At 42.5% G+C, this 23,819-nt stretch overlaps 1 protein-coding gene across 1 annotated transcript in view; it reads left to right on the plus strand.

Annotated features, from left to right (window-relative positions):
• The window catches only part of LOC311249272 (partitioning defective 3 homolog), a 350,671-nt gene that overhangs the window by 209,042 nt on the left and 117,810 nt on the right, over window positions 1-23,819 (plus strand). The window contains exons 16-17 of the mRNA XM_084340181.1: window positions 11,678-11,864; window positions 21,731-21,879. Of these exons, the coding sequence (XP_084196307.1) occupies window positions 11,678-11,864; window positions 21,731-21,879 (336 nt within the window). The remainder of the gene's footprint in view (window positions 1-11,677; window positions 11,865-21,730; window positions 21,880-23,819) is intronic.

Consider the following 23,819-nt stretch of genomic DNA (forward strand, 5'->3'; position numbering starts at 1 on the left):
GACACATTATAAGAATACAACAGAATAGTCTCATACTGTCTCATCACTTAGTAAGACACCAAAATGCATTTTTCTGTGTGGATAGTAAATATCTGCAGGCCACACAGACAATAGCTGTTTCCACTCTCTGTCTTCTTCTATATGTTCTTTCAGATGGGCTCAGACTTATTGCCTGGTGTGTGAAATGTGACAGTTGTGGTTAGAGGACAGATGCTGCGATCGGCTCGGCAAGGTCAGGAAGCACACAGCCGCCAGGGCTTGACTGACAGCTCGATGTGGAGTGTATCTAGACTTGCTAAATTACTGAATCATGAAGGCCAGGCATGTGGAGTTTTGGGTATGGCAGACTACATTCACATATCATAGATGCATGCACACACACAGACAGTAGCACACTCACGTTCAACCCCTCCATCAGGTTAAGCTCAGTTTCCACTGATGTGAGCCATACATTTTTCGTCAGAGTAAATAGTGATTACTGACAAAACTCTGAGGCATTTTACATCTTAAGAGCCAACAGAGGAACTCTCTAACCGAATCAGTTCCTCTCCTCTGCTCCTCTGCGCCATTATACTGCCTGTGCTGCTGTAAGTGGACCACGACACAGAAGTAAATGGGACGGGATGGTCTTGCTACACAAGAATTAAGATCTGACTTTGATTGTGAGTCATTGCAGATGGCAGCAAGTCAATACAGTGAAATTGTAGACTCCATATTTCTGCCAACCTATGATTGTTATTGCTACGCTCTCTTTTTTAGCAGCTAGCTGCCATGTGCTATGGATGCCTTATCTTACCTCACCCAGGTATCGATCATAAACTGGACGGTCTCTTCTACTTCCAGCAGTCACAGGTAGCTAGCTGCCTTTCTTCTGAAACAGTAGTTATAGGTCTTGGTTCTCCATGGGGAAAGGCTCTATAGAAAGACATATAGGAATTATAATTGGCATTGCTACAGCAAAAAGCACAAAATGACACAGGAGACAGGTGCTGTTAAGATGGTATGTGCCATCATATTGATTGTAAGGGCTCTTTACTTCTATCTCCCCTGTATTGTTTCAGGCTGTCATTCAGAACTGTCTGCTGTATGCTGTGTGTTTTTGTGTGTGTGTGTGTGTGTGCTAATCAATAGTCAGAGATAATCCTATTCCCTATTTGCCTCAGTAATGCTCAGATGCTGTGATACTGTCAGATTTAGCTTCACACATGCACACACCGTATGCATTGAGCCTCATGGCCAGAGGCTGAATCCACAGCTAGCAGGTGGTGAAAGTACAATACGTTCTGCTTGACTCCCTGCACACATAAAATGAGTTCCTGGCACTTTTCTTTTTCTTCTACTGATTTCCTTCCATCCCCACCTTCCTTTTGTCCTTCAGGGGTGAAAGGATCAAGAATTGGCAGAGTTGAATTCCCAAAGATGGAAAAACAGAAAGAAATAAAAGATGGAAAGGTGAATTAAATAGAAGAAAATATGGAACAGAGTAAAATCTCCTGCATGCGCACAGTGTGACAGTGACAGTCATTGTTTGACACAAAGGTCGTTAGGATCACGCCCGGCTTCACCTTCCGGTCTGTCTAATTGAAAAGTGCCGCTCGGTGCGCGTCCACACGCTGGGGTGAAAATTGAGGCCCGCGGACCAACGCTTTCTGTGTGTCAGGCTGTTTGGCAGAGTGCCTCAGTCAGAATGCACATGCAGCACAGGCACAGGAGCGATAGAGGGGTGGGGTTGGGCCGGAGGTGGGAACCAGGCAAGCGGACTCAAGCTGTTATCACACAGGAAAGTAGGTGTTCACAGGATGTAATGTGTGCAGTGCAGGTGACAGTGCAAAATACTGTAGACACACATTGAGCACAATCCAAAATTAGTCACTGAAAGAAGTGTGGAACAGCAAAGTTTTGTCACTTTGGATGATTTTTCTATCATAACAAGGACATTTATTCATTAAAAGGTTGAAAGTACAAGCACACACACACACACACACACACAGACTAACATGAACACACCAATCTCTTGAGTATTCCCAGACACAATAGTTTTTCTTAATGGTGTTAAAGTGGGATAGTCTTCTCAAACTTGACCGCGCTGTCCCCTCAACATCTAGCATTTCACAGTCTGCTGACTCACCCTTTCTGTATGCTCAACCATCGCTGCAGGAGATGAGGCAGAGTGACCCCTTAATTTGGTGTTCAGACTTTAGAGTGCTATTAGCATGCCTCAGTGAGAAAATGACAGAGACAGAAATGGTGTTAGCCAGGAACTTTCCTTTTTCCTGTGCTGGACTGTACTGCACTTAATCACTGTGGTCATCTGACCAAAAAGAGTTTGCCACACACATTTTTTCACATATTGTTTTGAAACTTTTGAAGTACTTGTAATCTTCAATAACAACTATTTAAATTGCACCAACAATTTGACATTTTCACTCATCATATATGAAAAGCAGATGTGTTACTAATGACATTAATGATGACTAAAACTGAATCGTTAATTTGATTTCATATTTGTTTAATCAAGATCAATATGTTGATGATAAATATTTTCCAAGTGAGAGGCATGGAAAATTAAATATAAAAAAACTATATCAATAAGATTCAAGTATATATTCCATTAGCACTTGGCATCAGGGTATAATGCAGTTATAATAATAAGATATAGTTATGTAAGAACATCATTTCTATTTCGAGCCTCATGGTTCAACCACACAGGTGTGCCTTCCTAATTAGACCTCTTCCTAGACTGTGTAGGTGTGCACAGACTGTGCTTGATTTTTATCTGTCTGACCTGCTAGGCTGAGAAAACTCTCCATCATTCTTATTGGCCCATGAAGTTTGGTGACCTCGCATAATCCAAGTACTGTATAACTCGGCACTACTCCAACCTGAGCAGACGTCTAATTAACCAAAGTAAGTGAAAACACCTGCGTGGGTGTGCAGGTCAGCAACGCTGCATATAAATTGAATTCATGTAATATTGCGATGTCATAAATTTGTGTTTGTTTCTAGAAGAAACACATAGCAGATAGAACAAAAAAAGTGGGATTTGTCTGGTGTGAATGAGGTTTACCACATAAAACATCAGGCATATGGTTTAAAGTTTTCCAGACCTTCATGTTGCTTTGACATACTGTATAGCACAACCGCTTCCATTAGTATAATTATACCCCATAGAGTTACAATAGCACACTAAAATTAGTTTTTTTGTACTGATGTACATTGTATAATTGAGGAGAACAATATGACGTAATAACAGTCAGTGGAAACCAAACTCCCGACAATGTCTGGGCATGCTCCTGATGGGTCGGTGGTGATGGTGTACTGGGGGATCTCCTCCCAGACCTGGATTGGGGCATCAGTGGGCTCCTGGACAGTCTGTGGCGATACTTGACAATGTCGGGTGCATCAATACAATAGTCCCATAGGGGTTCAATTGGATTTCGGTCAGGGGAACAAGAGGGCCAGTCAACGGCATCAATGCCTTTGTCACGCAGTTTGTCACTCAGGAACTGCCTGTACACTCTGGCCACATGAGGCCAGGCATTGCCTTGCACCAGGAAGAACCCAGGGCCCACTGTACCAGCGCATGGTCTGACAATCGCTCTGAGGGTTTCATCCTGTTACCTAACAGCAGTCAGGGTACCATTGGCTATGACATGGAGGTCTGTGTGACCATCTAAGTATATGCCTCCCCGGACCATCACTGACCCGTCGCCAAACCGGTCATGCTGGATGATGTTATAAACAGCAAATCATTCACAAAGGTGTCTCCTAATGATGATGTCGATGCCCCTCTACGGCCCTGTCCAGCTCGCCTTGTGTATCAGCCAATCTCCTAGTGTCTCCTCCACGCCCTTGAGACTGTGCTGGGAAACACAGCAAACCTTCTTGTGACTACACACATGGATGTGCCATTCCATATTTCTTTTTTTTTCAGGTTATGTCATTGAAATGACATAACCTGAAATAGCATTACAATAGATGGGCTGGATGGGATGGTGGGTCTTCCTTCAACATTGTTTATAGGTTTACCTCTGAAATAGGAACATCTTTTCTCTCAAAATCTCATTAAAGTAATATATGTCAGTTCAGTTGACGCTGTATGGAACCAACTTGCCCAGAACTCCAAAAGTGAACTCTGGACACTGAGTGCTCAGTTCTTGGGTCCATGGAAATCACTGACTGACTCCACAAGTCTCCGTAAGTCTCAGAGGTTTGTGTCCCCATTCCTGGCCTAGACATCTGAATCCTAACATCGCATTCCTCTACAAGGAAGTAAGACACTGTCATCAAGGCAAACATCTCAATGTTCAGATCAGTTGAATTGATGAGGGAATCCCTGTTAGGATGCAATTAGGGCTGGGCCAATGAACAATGCCATTGTCCATCGCTGGTGGCTGACAGCCATCGACTACTAATCCCTGACCATCATAACATTGTGATTTAAAAGGCTCCCCACCAGAGAGCACAATTAAGTGGTGTGTCCCCTGAGAGTTGCCTTAGGGCAAGAGTTGTTGTTTGTGATATGTGGGGAGAGGAGATGAAAATAAGTATGTTGCAGCTCAGTGCACTTACATTACGTCTCCATGTCCTCATTTATTATTTTCTTATTAAACCAGCTCAGTTTGGCGAACCCAAGACACTTGGTTAAATTTATGGCAGTGGTGTTTCTTTTCCTGCGGGCTGTAGTTTCTCTGTCATGCCATTTTTATACACAGTTTTCTTAGCTTAGTTTCCTTTGCTAGTTGGCCGACGTTGTTTCATGCATATGGCGCTGAATAAAGCTAAGTTGTGGACATGTGATGCCGACACTCAGGGGACACGCTGCCTCAAATTCGTAAACAACATCGTCGTCCATCACAATGTTTCACTGTAGACATCGTCATATGCCAGTTCGGCAGACATCACCCGACCCTAGATGCTATCACACCTCAGCTGTTAAGTACGGTTAAAATGAACTCCATTTAGTTCAGTTAATTTGCGCTTGTGTGAAAGCCCAAACAAATGGGTCGAGACCACTTGAAAGGCAGGTTTGTTAGTAGTGTGAAAGCAGCCAGACCAACCGTATTATATGATAGGAGATATGTGATTATAGCATGATTTAAAAAGCTAAAGTCTCAAGAAAAAACACCTACTGGTTGTGAACTGTTCAGGAAGCAATATTAGTGTCTTGTTGTGCTTGTATCTTCTGTGTATCCTATCCCTTCAAAAGTGTGTGACATAGTGATCCCACATTGATACCCTCTGTAATAATACTGATCCTCTCTTCGTTGTCGTGTCTACTTGTTTGTCATTATTACTATCACGCAATCTAATAATGTTCATAGTTATTTCTATGTGAGCTTTTTGTGACACCAGAGAATGTAATTTTATACATTTCAGGCATTGTATTGCTGCATGACCTGCTCTCAGTCACCACTGGATTTCCCCACATGAACATGAGCCAGAACTGAAATGCAACATTGTTTCTCTTGGTCTGGACAAAATGAACTGAACTACAGGTGTGGTAGCACTCTTAGAAAATGTCTACAGTGTCCCCTGGTGAGCATAAGTCTTTGGTTTTTACCACCATGTACTTAGAATGATTACCGGCTGCAATCCATGCATGGGCCTGATAGCCGTGGCAGCGCGGATCAGCAAATGATCTCTCCTGCAGTCAGATCAATAGGCCAAAGTGCCACTGAAGGAGGGGAGGAAGAGAGAGGAAAGGAAAGTGTATGAGTGCGCGATGGACAGAGATGGAGGAAATCTCGCAGTAGAAAGAAGATGAAGTGGGGCTATTAGCGTGACCTCTCACCTTACAGCTCAATGTTTCAACGGGCAAGGCTTGGTCAGAGGGCAGAGAAAGAGGAGAGTGAGGCTCTGATCCGTTTGGATGGATGCAGCTAGGTGGCCTTTTGAGCCAGAGAGCTAATCTGTCTCTGTCTTCACTCTTTGCCAGAGGCAGGAAGAACATCTCTGCTTCAATATCATGGAATAGCTTCCACACGCTGGCGAGAGGGCTGCGAATGCCTCAGTACAGTTATGAAAACATCTGACTTTCACTGATTCTACTATTTGATAGAATTTCCATGACTATAATGTGTATGTGTGTAAAGCTCAGTTCATTCATGCGCAAAAATATTTCCCCCCCATTTTTCAGCCTTGAAAATATTTTGTTTATGGACTACACTGTCAGTAAAATTTTATGTTCTAACATTAAAATTAATAGCCACTTTAATCACTTTGACTTCAATATGTTTCAGCTGTTAACTGTGATTGTGTTTAGCCGTCACATTACAGTATTATTACTATATAAACCCCACCCAACAACTCGTGTTTGTGTTTAGCAGGATGTTGAGTGTAATGGTGGCTGCCAAGGTGGTGGGAAGTGTGTGTCTGCTTTCGCCCGCATAACTCATGAGAGGTTATTTTTAATTACAGTGTGATAAAGGCCACAGTGGCACAATCATGTTGCCAGTGAACTCTTTGCTCAGCTGAACAGAACTGGGAAGTTCTGAACAAATACCAAATAGTCCCTTTTTGAAAGACCAGCGTCTGTGAACCATCGTCATAATTTGAGTATTATCTATCCCCATGTGACCTCATGTACATGTCTCGAAGATATGTGCATGACTGCTGATTCATGTGTGATGCCTTCCTGATACTCTTTTTTTTTTCTTTTCTTTTGCTTTTATTCCACAAACTGAGTGCATGAAAGGCCCCAGTGTTTTGAGGGTTGCCGGGGTCATCAAGGGCTGAATAACAGCTTTTTTGATTCTGGCCAGGATAGCAGTTCTGGGGTTTGGTGAAAACAGTAATTGCATTCATAGTGCTCAGGTTTAGATGCCTGTGGTTGTTTTGCTGTGGTGCCATTAGGCAGAGCAACGACTAAGAAGTGTTTCAAACTCAGATGACCTTCCCTGAGTGAAGTGATAAAAATAGACAAATAAAAAACAGCGGCGAGAATGCGTTCCCTCACTTTCTCATCAGCACTTGTTTACATTTACAACCATCTCTCCATGATAAATGACCTTGACTTTCATCTGCCTTAGTCATCGGCGAGTTTGAGCTCAGCCACTGTCTGTCAATCTGGCTGGGAGAGAAGTGTCTCTGATGGTTCAGTCACCTGCCCCCTTTTTCCCCTCGTCACCAACTGTGTGGAGCTGGTGAAAGCAAAGTGTGTTAAAACAGTGAGTGAGCAGCTCCATCTGCACGTCACTGTGCCAGAAACACCACTGAGGTGCTGAAATGTCCTCTCTCCTCTCCAGATCTAGCTTGTTTCACCACTCTCCCTTTTGTGTTTCACCTTTTTCTCTCCAGTTTTATGAACTGAAAAGCCGTAAACATACTCTTCCCAAGTGTCATTTCAATTTGGTCTTTTCAAGTCTGCTGTACTTTTGTCTGCTTCATTGTCCCTGTTTAGCTGTTCGGTCATTATCGGAGTTGCCTCATGAAACAATAAGTACTGGCGGTGAGTGGGTGATTTCCCACTATACTGCTGACAGTTTGGGAAAAGCAAGTGCTGCAGTTTCTCTAATTATTTTCGCCTTTCAAATCATCAGCGTGGCCTGGACTATACCTGTCCTCTAGCCATTTATTGTGTAAGTATGTGTGTACTTTAGCTACTTAGCAAAGAGATAAGTGGAATGACTTTAACAGCTCTTCATCTGCAGAACTGGCCACTTGTGTCAAGAGGTCCTGACTGGAGATCTTTCATAAAGCTAGGAGAGGGAAATGTGCAGAGTTTCAAATTAAAACTGTGTCCTCTGTCAGTAATAATGGTCTGCTGACATGAGTGAATGGAAGGTGACTGTGAGTCATGTGTTGTTTTTACGAGTGCATATTGTGTTTTGTCCATGCGATGTGTATTTGAAATGCACACCAAAGCTTTTACAAAGCTTCTTTAGAGGAAACTTCCCATTAAACAACCACCACACTGTGTGTCCTTTCCAGGTGACTACTGTAGTGAAATTCTCAGTGTTGCTGATGCAACCGGGAGGTAACTCTACCTACTAGCTGAGGGAAAGTAAAAGAGGGTTGCTGCACAATATAAATGTGCATATGTGACTATCTATTCGCGCAAACTTACACACTGTCCTTCAGCAAGGTCTGGCTCAGATAGTGGCAGTGGCTGCTATCAGTGGCACTTCCTCTGGCACCCTCAGATGCCATGGTATGGCCACTGCCGGTGAGATACATGGATGTATAATACAGCCTCGATTTAATTAGCTGCCAGTGGTTGTGCTGCTGTTCCAACAGATGCCAGGCAGTTATGAAGGATACTATAATAAAATGCCATATGCCATATTTCCAATGCCCATAGACCTTTTGCTCGACAGACTCAGGCTCACTCACTGACAAGACTTTCTGGGACACTTAATAGAACAGAGCCATTGTTAACGTTGTTGGTCACACCTGTGGTTTTCCTGCTTTGACAAGGCAAAATGTCTGCCGTGAAAAGGGTCTATTTTTAATTGCATCAGCAGCTGCCGGAGACATGCCAACACACTGGCTGCTGTTTTTAAACTGAAGCATAGGGACAGACAGGAAAAATATACGTATGTCGGTTATTAAATGTATTCCCCAGTCTAGCAGCTCTATTGATTATTTTGCACAGCACCACTGTTTACTTTGTTTAACCCTGAAGTAGACCTATAGAGACACCTGTTTGTTTTAAATGAATACATTGTAGAAACAACACAGCAGACACGCCTGTAAAGCAGGTTGACACTCTGTCCTCTTGTTCTGTTGCTATTTCAGTTGCTTTTGGACTTTTAGAAGTGAAAAAATACAATCTTGTCTGTTACCAATAAATCTCACCCCAAGTTAACCTGACCCTGAACCTACACTTTGACCTCAGGTGATGACATTGTTGCATCAGAACGGGGGAATATTTTTTTAGATAGCCCATCAGTTATTGCAATATACTGTAAACAATTTACACTGTGTTTAACACTTGTCAATAGGGGACGCTGCAGGATGGCCCCTGCGGAAAAACAATTGCACGGCACCTCTTATTGATACTACCACTCATTGCTAAATTGACTGTAAAACAGAGACATTGACAACAGAGGAGGGAAGTCATTTTGGAAGTACGTGAGAACTTCCTTAGGAGTTGTGCAAGGGCTCTGAGGACAAACTTGAACTACTGTATAGATCATAAGGTACACTTAACAGCATAGTACACAGAATGTAGTTGGTCCCAAATGCAGGGGACGGCTGGGAGGCAGATCAATAGCAGAACTTCTAAACAAAATAAAATCCGGAGCAGGTAAACAGAACAGACAACTCAACAAAGACTGAACTTAAAACTGGACTTACATACAAACTAAACTGACAAGGGCATGAGGTGCAGGTGCAGAGATAGGTGGAGAAGCACAGGTGAATGTGGCTGACATGTGGCCATGCTATGGCCTGCTTCTGGCTCAGATCTGGCAAACAAGTGCCATCATTCCACGTGTGTGGGCCGGATGAGGATGTCTGGTACAGTTTTGATATCTAGGATTATTAAATGTCTTTTTTTCCCATATGCATTTGAACCCATCAAGTGTTGTCATTAAAGTTGAGAATAAAAAAAAAAAAAATGTTCACAATAACTAGACAAACTAACAATAACTCATTAAACCTGTTGAGGCATGGGAACTACAGTATATTGTTTCGCTGGCATCTATTGCATTGGATGAACTGGAAGTCAAATTAGAACATACCTGTACAAAAATGTGAATATCACAAATAATAATATCAAAAAAAAAATTTAAGATAAAAATGAATATTGACACACATCTATATTTTCACTTTCAACTACTTGGTCTGCCTGCTATGAAGGTGATAGGTCTAACTTCATCCAACTTCCTAGAGTTTTGTCCTGTCATTACTGCCGGTTTGCTGATTTACAGTACAGGGTGAATTCAATTACCCATGGTTCTCTGTCAAACTGCCCAAGTGAGAAATGGCCTTCATTTCACCTGTACAGTGTTGGCAGCCATCTTAACTGGTTTAGATGAGCAGTCCATAGACGAATGGATGAGGCTTCTAAAAGAGTCAATTAACAGATGTGTAGTACAGAGGCAGGTGTTTGGGGAAGTTTTCCAGCCAGGTTATAAAGCAACTTGTCCTATACTAAATTAAGGTTTGGATTTGGTATAAAATAATAGAAAATCAGGCTTGTAAGCTAAAAAAGATATTGCAAAATAAACTAGCACATTGTGATAGTATTGGTAGTTGCTTCACTGCATTTGAAGCCTTTGGTTTGGAGTATGTATTCACATGTGGAGTAATACATCTCTTTTGTCACATGCCATTGATAAGACTCCAGGCACATATGAAACACTATACACATTTATACACTATATCTGAATCCGCTTGGTTTTCTGTTTGTTTTATGAGTTCATTGGGCAGGGCTTTTCTAAGCCCACCTTGTTTTCTGTTCTCCCCTACACAGCTGTTTTGTGTCTTTGTTTTTCTTTATCTTTTATTTTTTTTCTATGCAAACAACTAAACTATACACCTCATTGCCGCGTTGATTGCTGCTCAGATTTACTTCCACACTATGCATTTATCATTCGTCGGGCCCCAGTTAAATTAAATGCCTCTCAGATTCATGTTGGGATCTTGCCAGGGTAAATATTGTTGTCTGCTGTTAGTGATTACACACAATTGTTCCTAAGCTATTAGATTTGCAAAGCAGCCCTCCGATAATGGAAACAAAAGCAAAGACCAGGAAGTCCGGCATTTCTGTAAACCTTTGTCTAATAGTAAGCAGGTGTGTGATTAAAGTCTGATCCCGTCATTCGTCTTCACTTTGATTACCTTTTCCTATGCGTCTACCTCTGTACTCAAGTCATGCACTTGCATGAGTGAATCTTGCACCTCTGTATTGTAATGCCACTTCTCATGCCGCTGAACAACCCTTCTTCTGCCCTTGGAGCTGAGTGCCGGCAACGGCAGCACATTCCCCATTGACTTTGACTCCTGAGGAGCAGCAAAGGAGCGATTCAAAAAAGTCCTCAGCGGGGATGGTCAGCCAGGACAGAATACAGATCAGGGCTCTTCTTCTGCTCATATTTGTCCTTGGAGAAGAGCGAAGGGGAATGGATAAAACTAGTCAGGTGTACAACTTTTTGATTGTGACACTGAGAGAATAGTTTATAAAAGACTATCATTTTGTGTGTCTGGATTGTTACTTTGTGCAGTCATTTTCTGTCCATGTGGCCGTCTAGTTTTGTGTATTTTCCTGAGGCGTTCAGAGACTGCTACAGTTTAGCGAATATTGTCTGGTCATGAAATGTATTTGTATGCGAGGAGCATTGCAAAATTATACCTGATAAGCACTGTTATTTACCCATTTTGAGAATTGTTGGGTGTCCTTCAGACATGCCCTGATGTGAAAATCAAGTGCAATTATCTCAGCCAAAGTTATCTCTGTATACAGTATTATCTTGTTAATTACTAAATGAAGATAAAATTATTGTGTTCACACAGGAGTGTGTGTGCGTGTGTGTGTGTGTGTGTGTGCGCGCACGCACGTGTGTGTTGACTTGGCTTCAGCATGTGGACATTTTTTTCTCAATCAGATTTTTCTCACTTGTTATCAGACCTCACTAATTGGATGTATAAACAACCTTGGGTATTGATGCCATATTGGCATTGTATTAACTCGTACAAATAAATGTAGTCATATGTCTAATCTCTATTTCAGGTAACTACCAGCTCTCTCCGACTGTGAACATGCCGCAGGATGACATAGTGATGATCGAAGACGATAGGCCGCCCCTGCTTCCTGCCCACCTTTCCGACCAATCGTCCTCCAGTTCCCACGATGACATGGGCTTCGTGGGAGACCACCCGGTGCCCTGGATCCATGAGCTGCCCAGTCAGAATGAATGGTGAGCAGCATGTTTTTCTTTGTGGTAGAGTGGGCTGAATTATTTATAACTTGATGAACTTCAGACAGGCCCTGTGTGGAGGGAAGCAGGATGTTTTTTTTTTATATATATATATTATGAGTAACCCAACCTATATCTCCTGCACACTGGATCTATGTGAGGGTTCATGCTGTTCATTAAATGTCTGGACTGTCACTGTGTAGTGAGAATAGTGTTTTTCCAAACCGATCGAGAAAACCAGAAAATCAGATGTCTAGTTTAATATTCTGCAGAAATTGGTGGAAAATAATCCAGGTATGTGATTTTACTGGAAGATACAGTATACAAATTAATTTTCAGTTATTGCAAATTATTGGCCACATATGTGACATCGTGTGATGACTTTTCTCGGTGGAGTAAAGCAGATAGCTGCCTTAACAAACCAGGAAATAATATATTTTTTAAGTCTGTTATGGAAAAGTAATGCATTTTGCATCAGTGCTACATTTAGAATGCCAAAATGTGGGCAGCTTTTGGGTAAATATGCAGTTGTGTAAGACCATCTGGGTGTGATTGTATGTGTGTGTGTTAAATAATGGATGACCCAGGAGCAGGCAGACTGTGAGTAAAAAAAACTCCCAGGGTCTCATACAGTACCTCTACATCTCCAACCCCAACCACCCATGGGATTTCAACTCTGTCCCAACTGAAGCACCCTCGTAATAAAATATGAAGCCAGGACTCATCAACCTTTTGGCAGAGAACTAAGTCTCTTTAGAGACTCGACAGAGAAACCTCCACAGACCAGGGGAGATTTGTGCTGCTGTGCTGATGTTTTAAAATGCGATAGTCTTTTTTCCTTCCTCACTTTTAAAGGCTTCCTTTTAGCACAGGATGTTAAAGCTATAATCACGCACTCTGAAATTACCTATGGCATTTATTTTATGATTGCAGAGTTCAGGTACAGAAAATGTAAAGACAAGACGTCCAATCATGTCCTTGTTCTCCTCAGAACACTGCTGCTTCACTGAATGGAGGTTGTTTCTAACTCTTAGATTACCTTTTTCTATTCATAACTGAGTGGTTTTGTCAATTTATAAGGATTGTTATTCTTTCTTTTGATTGGCTGGTTGAGGTCACATGTATAATGGCGGGCTACAATATATTTTTTTTCTCTCTCTCTTTTTCAAGGTGAAATGCTGGTTGCCAAGTATAGAGATGCATGATTTATTTCTTTTTTTAGTATTTTTATATTTTTTTCCCTGGAGACACTCTTCTCCCCCCCTCCTCCCCTCTCTCTCCCACTCATTTATTATGAATGAGTAGATTTGCTCAGCATGCCTGTTGTTCATGTGATGTCAGAGGTTTGTCATAGTGGATTAGGTCCACAGCATATGGTTGAATAGCACTCAGACTACCTCACTGCATTTACACACACGCAGCCACATACACGTGCATGACGTGTGCACACAAGGCAGAAGTGTGCTATATACCACTGCCTAGGGTTATTGTGAATAATTCATGTCCTCATAGTCACACACACACACACACACACACACACACACACACACAGGCACACGTTCTCTTTCACTCAAATGCTAACAGCTGCTTAAATGCACCAAGTGTGTATACCCTTTTCTGACTGACTTTAACTGTTTCTCATTTCCCTTTTCAAGTGCCCCAACATCCTTCAACACACACACACGCACACACACACACACACACACAGGCACACACACACGCACACAGCGTAACAGGCGTACTGAGCCAGCAGGGGATGCGGGTCAGCCAGACTCCAATGTATTGGAACTGTAACTTTTTAATTTAGCTCTTGCAACAGCGCAGCCAGGGCCCTGTACGTATTGAATATGTATTGTGCAGAGCTGTGAAAGTCTCATCTCTGGCCTCCAGTATTATTCAGCCTTTTCTTCGTCACGAGGGCGGGGCCTCACCAAGGCCACAGCCATACACGTACTGTACGGTGCATACACAATGCACAGAAGTGGCTGGTTAGCTTGCAAAAAACGTTGTAATTCAGGCTCTTTCTCTTCCTTTCCCTTTTTCTCACCCACTGGAATTTAACAACCTCTTATTTCCTCTTTCTCTTCTGTTATAATTACCTTTTATTAATTTATTTCTTCTGGATGTGACTTTGTTCACACACGTAATAGCGAGCCAGTTGCTTGTGAAATTAATTTAATCTCGGCTTACTTCACTCTATTAATGCAGGGGTAATCAGAAGGTCATTTAGGCATCTGGTAGTGGTTATTATAAGGTAAGTAATGACTGATGTAAACAAAAATCAATTAAAAGCACCCTCCCTGTTTATAATACGTTCACCCCTCTTTTTTCTTCTTCATTTTACCTCTTGCAGAATTTTGTGGACATGTATTCTCATCTCTCCCCCGGTTTCGGTCTTCTCACCAGATTTCCACTGAATGGTACCCCCCATGTTAGTATGTGACCGTGTGTAGACCCCCAGTATAAATGGTTGTTTCAGAGGCAGAAATCCCATCTCACACAGGACACACAAATTGACCTACTTTTTTTTCTTGACATCCCCAGTCAATATCTAACGGGTGTGTGTTCTGTGAGTGTGTGCATGTGTGCTACGTGAAGAAATAGGCCTGTTTTGCTTTCTCTCTCAGGTTCTTAGAGCTGTCCCGTTGTTACGAATCTTTGTTGCACCACATCAGCTTTACAGGCCTGAAATGAACATAAAACGGGCTATAAATATTACAACCCCGTGCTTTTAGATCTCTATTAAAATGGTAATGGACAGATATCTGAGCTTTTATTTGTTGCTGCTGTATTACAGACTGTTTTATTAGTATTATTAATACTTGCACCAGCTCAGAGGTGGTAGTTTTGAGCTTAGTGATAGTAGCTTGAATTGAAGTTAGTTCAAATCTTTAGAGCAGGTAGTAAAGTTAATCCAGCCAGCTGTAGAAGGCTGTGTTTGCACTGGTTAAATCCAGGATGTGTATAGGGTTAAGGGGTGTGTGAGTGTGACTCGGGGAGGTGATGGAAACCAGCATATGTCTTCTGTCAGGTTTCACAGGATAAATAAAGGTTGTAAATTATTACTTTGCATATCTCCACCAAGTTCATCCGAGCATTGGGTCCTGACCTGCCACATAATTCCCTTTGCGGTGTCTGCGTCCTCCTTCATTAGTCTGAATCCAAAGCCAAACAGGAAGGGCCACGTCTAAATGATTTACAGTAAAACAGATAACAAGCACTGGTTCATACGAGCTTTGCAGAATAATCTGGATAAATAAGAAGATGAAAGGGTTTTCCCTCAGGACTGGAATGTGGAGCGGTGTCAGAAACACAAATCAGCGTACGATCGTGGCATCTCCTAATACGAGCAGATTCATCTGAGGTGCAGAAGGAATGTTTCTGGTCTCCAGCTGGTTTTCATCCCACCAGTTGATAAAGTGCACTTCAGGGTGTGTCTATTACCAGTGTCCACGTCTTTCCTTTTTTACATGGTTAGTGTGCACAAAATAAACCTGTTGTCCTTCACAAGCAGTTGAAAATAAAGATGTCAAAAATTAGAGATCATATAATTGAAAGATGCTCTGTGATAAGGAGTCAAATCAGCTTTCCTACAGCTGCTTTAAGCCTACATTCTCAAGCGCTTCACTGCACCAGCACACACACCTGTATAAATATTTCCCTTTCATAATAATGCCCCCCTTTGGTAGTTGATCTAATCCTCACCGAGATGTCACCAACTTTGTCTTTCAGAAGCAAAAATAACAGCTTTCAAAAGTATGTGCAAGCTTGCCTTACAATGTAACATCTGAACGAGACAAAACACAAAGTCCCTTGCTCAGGAGAAGTTTGTAAGAGCACCACAGGGAGTGTAAACCCCTTACCTACAGAGTGCTGAAGCAAAGCAACTTGACTTTGAAGTCTCCTCCCGACAGCTCTGCTTACTTGTGCTATTTTACTCTGAACCCACAGTATTTTTCTCCTCATTTAGCGCGTTCGCCCAGGATACGTGCACATCCGCAACTACTTTTGTGCAGGCGTGTATTAATGTCTATTAAAACAACTGACAACTGCACGCATTCTATAGTTAATGTGAAATTTGCATGGAAATAATATTAAAGCTACCACAAGAAACTTTAATTTGTGTTGATTCTGGTGGCCCCTTGTAGTATGTTTAAAGCAGAATAAACAAGATTATCATTGGAGGATATTTAAACTTGCAACAAGCTCAGTTCCCTTTGTTCCATATAGCCTATTTGGTTGGTTTTAGACTATTTAGAGTGAAGAAATATGTTATTTCATATTACTTGTGCCGTTCAGCTGGTTATGAGGTGGAGGCAGGCCATTGTGTCAGGCTAGATAGAAAAACAAGATATGTTTTTATCTTCAAATGTACCGTTTTTCTTAATTAGTTGGACAACAACAGACTAATGCAATTGCGAGCACTTGAAAGGAAAAAAAGGAAAGTTATTTATCAAATTATTTAAACAGCCCTAGAGGACCCCCTCCCTGGGCTAATTGAGCTAAGCCAGTTTTTGCCTTAAACACACCTTGTCTTTGCGCTCCAGCATTTGAACACTCAGTCTCCTAATTTATGCGAGAGTAGGTGGTGAGAGTGTAGTGTATTCTAAGTTGCTACTGAAGTGCAGGAAAAAGCTCAGGGGTGTCTGCAGCACGCTCATCAGTCTGAAGTTTAGGAAGCATTGTGCAACCACATCACTGAGAGCCAGGAACTAACTCCTACCAGCTAGCCTGTGGCGCACAGGCTGCTATTACCATTCCAACTACTGTTATCATAACTGGCCTGCATACCACCTGCATTCAATTTTACCACTAGCAGGAGGAAAGGAGGCATGTGGAGTTAAAATCAGCTAATGGCCACTTGTGATATGATGAATATAGTGTAATTTGTGCAATTACATATTATTTTTATGATTGATTTGATTATGACAGGGTTTTTGAATATAACAATGATTAATCATTTTTTGGATTTTTGGCATTGCACTCATTGTCAAAGTCCCTTTACTCCACTAATGTTGAAAACTTCTTGCAGTAAAATATATTCAAAATCTACTTCTGGCCTCATGAAGTGTGATGGACTAAAGAAACCTCCTTAAAAAAGAAAACTCACTCCCTCACTTAGACCACCAGGGGCACTATCACAACCCTGAAATAACTACACTCCTACTGTCCCCATGGTTTGGCCCTCGACTGGATAAACCTGACAGAATAGAGGATAAGTGTCAATTCTCATTAAGGTGAGAGGGAGAAGAAATGGACAGCAAGAGACACGAACGGGAGAGAACTAGACTGTGTCCTTCTCTGTCTTTGTGAGATGTCACAGGTGGGAACATCATTTCCCAGGCAGCTCTGACACAGTCTGTCAACCAGCAGAGATGGAAAAGGACTCCAGACAAACATACACACTCATCCACTCACACAAACACAAACACACACACACACACACACACACCGCTGCACAGACGCGCTCAGTCTCATGAGTGTTTTAGATACACATTGGCTGGTAAACAATTTCACAAATTAACATATAAAGTGGAAAAGGTCCGCAAAGACATGAACAAACAAACTTCGGAGCTAACATTGCAGGCAGACTGCCTACTTCAGTTGACTCTCTTATAGTCTCTATCATCAGTAATGTAACTAAGAATTGCAAGTGCTCTACTAAGCACATGTGTTTTGTTTTTTGTTTTTTTTCCCCATAAGGCATCAGCATAACTACAGATAAATGCAAACAGCACCCGCATGCAGACACAAACTCTTCTAATAATCTCAAATGCCCACTTAAATTGGCATTGACTTTAACACCAGGTAGCACACACACACACACACACACACGCACACACACACACACACACACACACACACACACACACACACACACACATTAATTGGAGGCATTGTCTCCTTAAATGCTAATAGTCCCCTCTGGCTTTATGAATATTTACCATGTCTGAGGGGCGTCCCATAGCTACAAGCATGTCATACATGCTTTCATTTTTGTGCTCACCTTGATTGTGTTCATCTACGGCTTCCCGTGTCGTGCACTATGTCTGCGTGCCCCCTACACACTGCATCACTGTGACAGGGATGCAGGTGAATCTCAGCATGGGCCATGCCAAAGTGACCTGCACATACACAGACACAGACACACACATACACAGACACACACACACACACACACACACAGACACATACACACTCTTGCCACACAAACCAAAGTATCCTCTTCTGCCTGGTCCTTGTCAGTCGCCCTCTCATTCAGCAGACTGGAGAAGTCAGTGTGGCAAAACTCAATTAAAGCATCCATTCACTGGGCAGAGAATGAATGAGGAGGTCTAACGCAGGAGTCAGCTGATGGACAAAGAGGTCTTAATTGATCCTGTTCTCTCGCTCTCTGTCTCTCTCTGCAACTTCATCACAATTAAAAGGAGATTACAGCAAATCACAGGTGCAGCTGCTGCTTTGCGTGGCACTGAATGAACCATTTTATTTCAGTCTTTATACCCAAATGTTTTATGGGTGCAATTAAGAGAGTGCAATGGAAGTGGTAATCTGAGACACATTTTTTTTTTCACCACACATTCATGTTTAAGAAATTGTTACAAAGATTGAAGGTAATGCCTCCTGTTCACCTTTTATCCTCTGAAATGTAGAAATTATTTCAGCTATCTGGTGTCCACTAGTGCACATGCCAGCAGTTCAGCATCGACTTCTCCTGCAGGGCTTTATGCAATGATTGAAGACAGCTCCAAGCTCCCTGGCCCAGCTATGCATCCATGCGGTCAGCTGAATCGGCCTCCTCCAAACCTCAGAAGAGCTATTTCAGAAGCACCTTACTGGGCATCGCTCTCCACCTCTCGGCCCCTCTCTGAGGCAGTGAAACTAATGCACAGAACCACTAGCTAGTCGATCAAACCAAGCTGCACTCTTCTAAGAAGTAGGACCAGACCTATCTCTTTGGGGTTGTTTTCAAATGAGGGTAAGAAGTGTTGGGAGTGGGGAAAAGGGAGGAAAATAAGTTTAAAAATGACGTAAGTCATCAGGGTAAAATGCGAGTACGGAGGACTTTTAGCAGTCACCACTTAGCAAGCAGGCTGATGTGAGGTTTGACACATTTAACTTCCTGCGAGGGAGACAGAGACAGGAACAAGTTGATGTAATATGCAAGTTAAAGCTGTGGATTTGCCTGTGAGCAATCCTCAGCGCTAGTTAATTTTAGATGATGGGACGACTTTGAACGGGCAGGAAAGCATCTGCTCAGTACGGTGAAAATTGCTTTAAACACTGCTTTAAGAAGGAGAGATGAGGGAATATATTATCCAAATGGATTGGGCCCACTCTTAAAGATAGGCCAGAGGCCTGAGGTCTGAGGAGGAAATTGTCTGGGAGGCAGTCACATGTTCAAGACATTTCTTATTTCCATCTATCCAATACATTTTCATTGAGTATGTGACCAAAGTTAGTAATTCAGTGGTCATCCAAGTCCAGTATGGGTCTCCCCTTCGTAGACTCAACCAGTTAAGATCCTTTCCATCAGTTTTTCTTCCCACCAGTTGACTGAATATGAGCTTAAGCAGCATCTGGATCAGAGCAAAGAGACTTTCAAAGCAGTATCTCATTACAACAAGCATTCCTATGGGAAAATTAATAGCCAGTAGAAAGTGAATATGAGATCTGTAATTGAGTGCTGTACTTCTATTAATGGACTGTAGTAGCTGTGAATCTTTGTGTGTCAGCTTTAAGTAGACTAGCAGATTAATTCCAGCCTTGCCTTTTGTACAATAAGTAGCACATTTTCAGCTGTTCATAAATTTGAAAAAAACTGAACAGTGTACTATTTAATTCAATTGGAACAACCTGTGACGAAGGCTTTCAGCTAGGAATCGCTTGACTATAATGTGACACAAGTCAGAGAGTGGGAGCCAGTAGTGCACAGTTAATAGTCACTGCCACCTCTTCAAATAGTTATGGACACTGCCCTACACTCACAAATGAAAGTGCTGGGAACCCTCAGTCCTTGAGGGACCATTTTTTTGACAAAAAGGTTCTTCCATGATTCTTTTTTCAAAAAAGGGTTTTTCAGAAGCAAATGGTTCTGGGTAGATCCTTAGCCCTTCAGGGAGAACCCATTTGGAACCCAGCACAATTGGCTATATCTCTTCAGATCCCCATCCTGGGCTTTTAGTCATCGCTCTGCATGAACCAAAGGAAAGCAGAGGCAGTGTTAAAATGGGCAGTCGCTTAAACCAACAGATTTGAAGTCCTACTGAGTGAATTTACACCACCACTGGGCTGTCCTTCTGAACTTACTGCCCACAAATTTCTCACAAACAGTCACACACTCTCTGTACCTGTGTGACAAGGCAGAGCATGATCCCACCTGCTGCCCTCTTACTTTGTCCATGTTCTTTGTGCGTTCATTTGGCCCCCAAAACAAAAACAATACCGGCAAGAGTGAGGGAAATCTAAATTCAGGCTGAAAATGCCTCCTTTCTCTCCCGCACTGTCTCAGTCACGCTCCGACAGATGACATTTGCGGAGACAGAAAAAGCGAGGGCAGGCTGGTTTTTGTGGGCTTGGAGTGATGAGAGGAGAATAGCGAGGGATGATGAATAAATGAATTATACATCTGTGCTGTCATTCCTCTCTTCCTGCTCCACCTCCCTCTCTTCCTGTGTCAGCCGGAGTTGGTCCTGTGAGGCGGTCTGATCTTAGTTGGGATTGTCAGGTACGGTCGACAGCAAAGTGACATGTTGACGCCAGCCCCTCGGTGACACATGAAGCAGCTCTTTTGTTAAATGGGGCTGACAACCCAAATAAGAATTGTTTACATGCAAACAAGTGCCAGCATGTCTGCAGTTGCTGTTAAGTGATATTACAAATATTGAAAGGTGCTTGAAGGAGCATCTGCTCCAAGATGATACATTAACAAAAAAAAACAGCTTTCCTCCCTGCTACTCCACTTTCAAACATATAATCATAATGTCCAACTCAGGACAAAAGCTTTCCATTTGCAAGTGCAGGACACATCAGATCATTTGATGAAATTTCAGTGTCCTAAAGGATCTCGAAAGGTAAAAATATAAACAACCTTTCATGGTCACGACGTATGATCATCAACAGAACAAAAGAACCAGTGACAGTGCCCTCTCATGCATGTAACATTCATTAGACTCCATCGGCACTGCATCTCCTCCCTCCTGTCTCCCCTCAAATAGCGAGATGTTCTCACCTTAATTGTAAATGCACTCTTCTGCATGCAAATACCAGTGCACCCCCCCCCATCTCCCAACCACCTTTCCCCACTCCCCTCCGATTTTCAATTAAGATTCAGACAGAGATAGAGGATCTCAAAGGGAGCAGGCTATGGTGGGCCGGGCTCTGCCACTGCTCCAGACATAGGGAGTGGGGGGGGGGGTTATTGAGTGGCCATGACCCCAGAGCACCCTCACCTCACTGGGGTATCGCACATCTTCGCCAGGCCTCATCTTCCCCATGGTAGCCTGTCCTGATCCCTCCCAACAGAGGTGGAGGTGTCCTTGATTAGAATAGTCATTGAAATGAAGGATTGAAACTGACTGTGTGTGTTTTGTGGGTGAGTACTGAATGTCGATGGTCATTATCTGATAGTAACGGAGTGTTTTGGGGCTGAGGTTTGGGGATGTATGAATATTTATAGGTAGATTTTATCTACCAGTCCTATTATAAGGATTTCCTCCAGCAATATATCTGCATTGTGATGTAGATGATTACAAAATATATATTTAATTGGATAATCAGAAGATTAAAGGCTATGCTGTTGGAGTGGCCCTGTATGTATAATACCTTTGTACCTTTGTTATTTCTTTCCTTTCTTCCTCATGAAGCACGCTCAGTCCAGACACAGACCCTGACGGCTCCTTCCAGAGGGAGGGCTTTGGCCGCCAGAGTATGTCAGAGAAACGCACCAAACAGTACGAGAATGCTTCTCAGCTGGAGATCGTCAAGTCACGCAAGTCCAAGAGCATGGATCTAGGTAAATACACACATCACACATGGATGACGTCAGCAGTGGGTGATTTAAGGAAAAAGTCTGACCTTTAGGGAAATGCTTATTTGCTTTCGTACTACACAAATGCTGTTTTGCTGATGGTGATATAGTGGACTGTTTATTAGCCAGGACCAGCATCTTAGTGGAATCTAAGAATTTCAATAAGAAGAATTAACTTAGTCCATGACATCTGTAAAATGACCAGTGTTTTTACACTTGAGTTCTGGTGTGGATTAAACAAACAAGATACATTAGTGAGCTTTAGAGGTGCGGGTAGGCAGATTCCTTACATTTGTACAGGACCAGGCAACCTTGCCCCACTGTTTCTATTCTTTGTGTTAAGCTAAGTTAAAGCAAAACGCAAACAGGCAAAGCTGATTTTCCAAATGTCTAAATAAAAAGATGTTACTTGATGGGAAAACCAACTGTATGTGCAATGGAAAAGTTTGTAATATGTTCTCATTGCTCAGGAAAAGTGTGTTCACGCACAAGTATGGCAAGTACACAAAGTCAAAGTTGCATAAGGAAGTCTGGCTGTACAGATGTGATGGATGTTTATGAAACCCTGTGGCTTAGTTTACAGTGAAACTTGACCATTCTTGTTCTTTTCCATGTTGGACAGTGCTGATGGACTAGATCTCACTGTAACCTGTGACTCTTCAAGCACTTAATGTCACTCACCTTATCAGGCTGTCTCAGTAATGGCGCAATTCCCCCCCAGTCACCCGCACACACATACAACAGCTCTCTCAGTCCTGTCCAGCCACCACCGCTCCTCTTTAGGCCTCCATCTCCCGTGGCCCCATGTCCAGTGGAGCATGAGTAAAGATCAGGAAGCAAGAGCACAATGGCGTCTTTAGTGATGGGAAGGGTGGTGAGACGCATGCATGTGCACACGCACACATGCATAAGCACACTCTCAAAAACACACACACTGTATCTAGGGAAGAAGATGGTGTGAGTTCAGAGCCTCTCCCACTGAGGCTGAAGCAGACGCTGCCTTCTCTCGGATCACTGGCTAATCATAACAGATAACAGCAAACTCTATTCCTCATGGAGCTCAGAGACCTGTAGAAATCCTTGACTCTCCCGCAGACTTGTGAAGGTCCGGGCCACTGCACTCAGCTCTATGGGGCCCACCTTCCCTGCAGTCCCCTATGTCCAGCCTCAAAACTTTGCTACAAAGTGAACCAAGACAACACCAACTTTAAGGGGAAAGTGCTGCTTAGCAGAAAGATGATAGTTTGTTATTGGATAGGTTTCACTGAGCAATTAGTTGAGCATGAAAATATTTTCCATTATGTTCTTAGTGTCGAATAAAACATAATTGGATATAACTGAGGACAGGAAGTGAGTAGAATGGACAGGATGCTGAGATAGCTTCTTGATGGCGTTCTCGTCATTGCAAATGCATATTTTATCAAGGAGTTTAATCAAAAAAGCTTCTTAATTGTTCCGAAGAGGCATCAGCATTTATTTGTGAATTTGATTAGCTCTAGAAAACAGCAGTTTGTTTTTACAAAGAGACTAGTTCATCTGTTCACAAGATGAGGCCGCACTCTTTGGCACTCCTGGGTGTTATCGATGATTCACAAATCTCCATTATTGCTCTATCGTTTTCATAGTTCTCAAGATCAGTGTATGTTTTATTAGATGCAATTCAAACTCACATGCCCTCCCACCACTTGCTACTTGAGTTTCTGAAATGTCTTGCTGACAGAAATCCTTGCCAGTACAAAATCCATCAGTGAGGATATCACGGTGATGAGACGGTGCAGGGAAATAACTAACTTGCTCCTCTCATATAATAACTCTAGTAACTGACATGAGTTCCCGGAGGAGAAATGTTTCAGTCAATAAACGAGCTGGAGTCAAAATGAAACATATTGTGATTTGGTACGTATCTAATGTCACACGAGTTCCAT

Source organism: Pagrus pagrus (genome assembly GCF_965226575.1).
Source record: "Pagrus pagrus genome assembly, chromosome: 20".
Lineage (NCBI taxonomy): Eukaryota > Metazoa > Chordata > Actinopteri > Spariformes > Sparidae > Pagrus > Pagrus pagrus.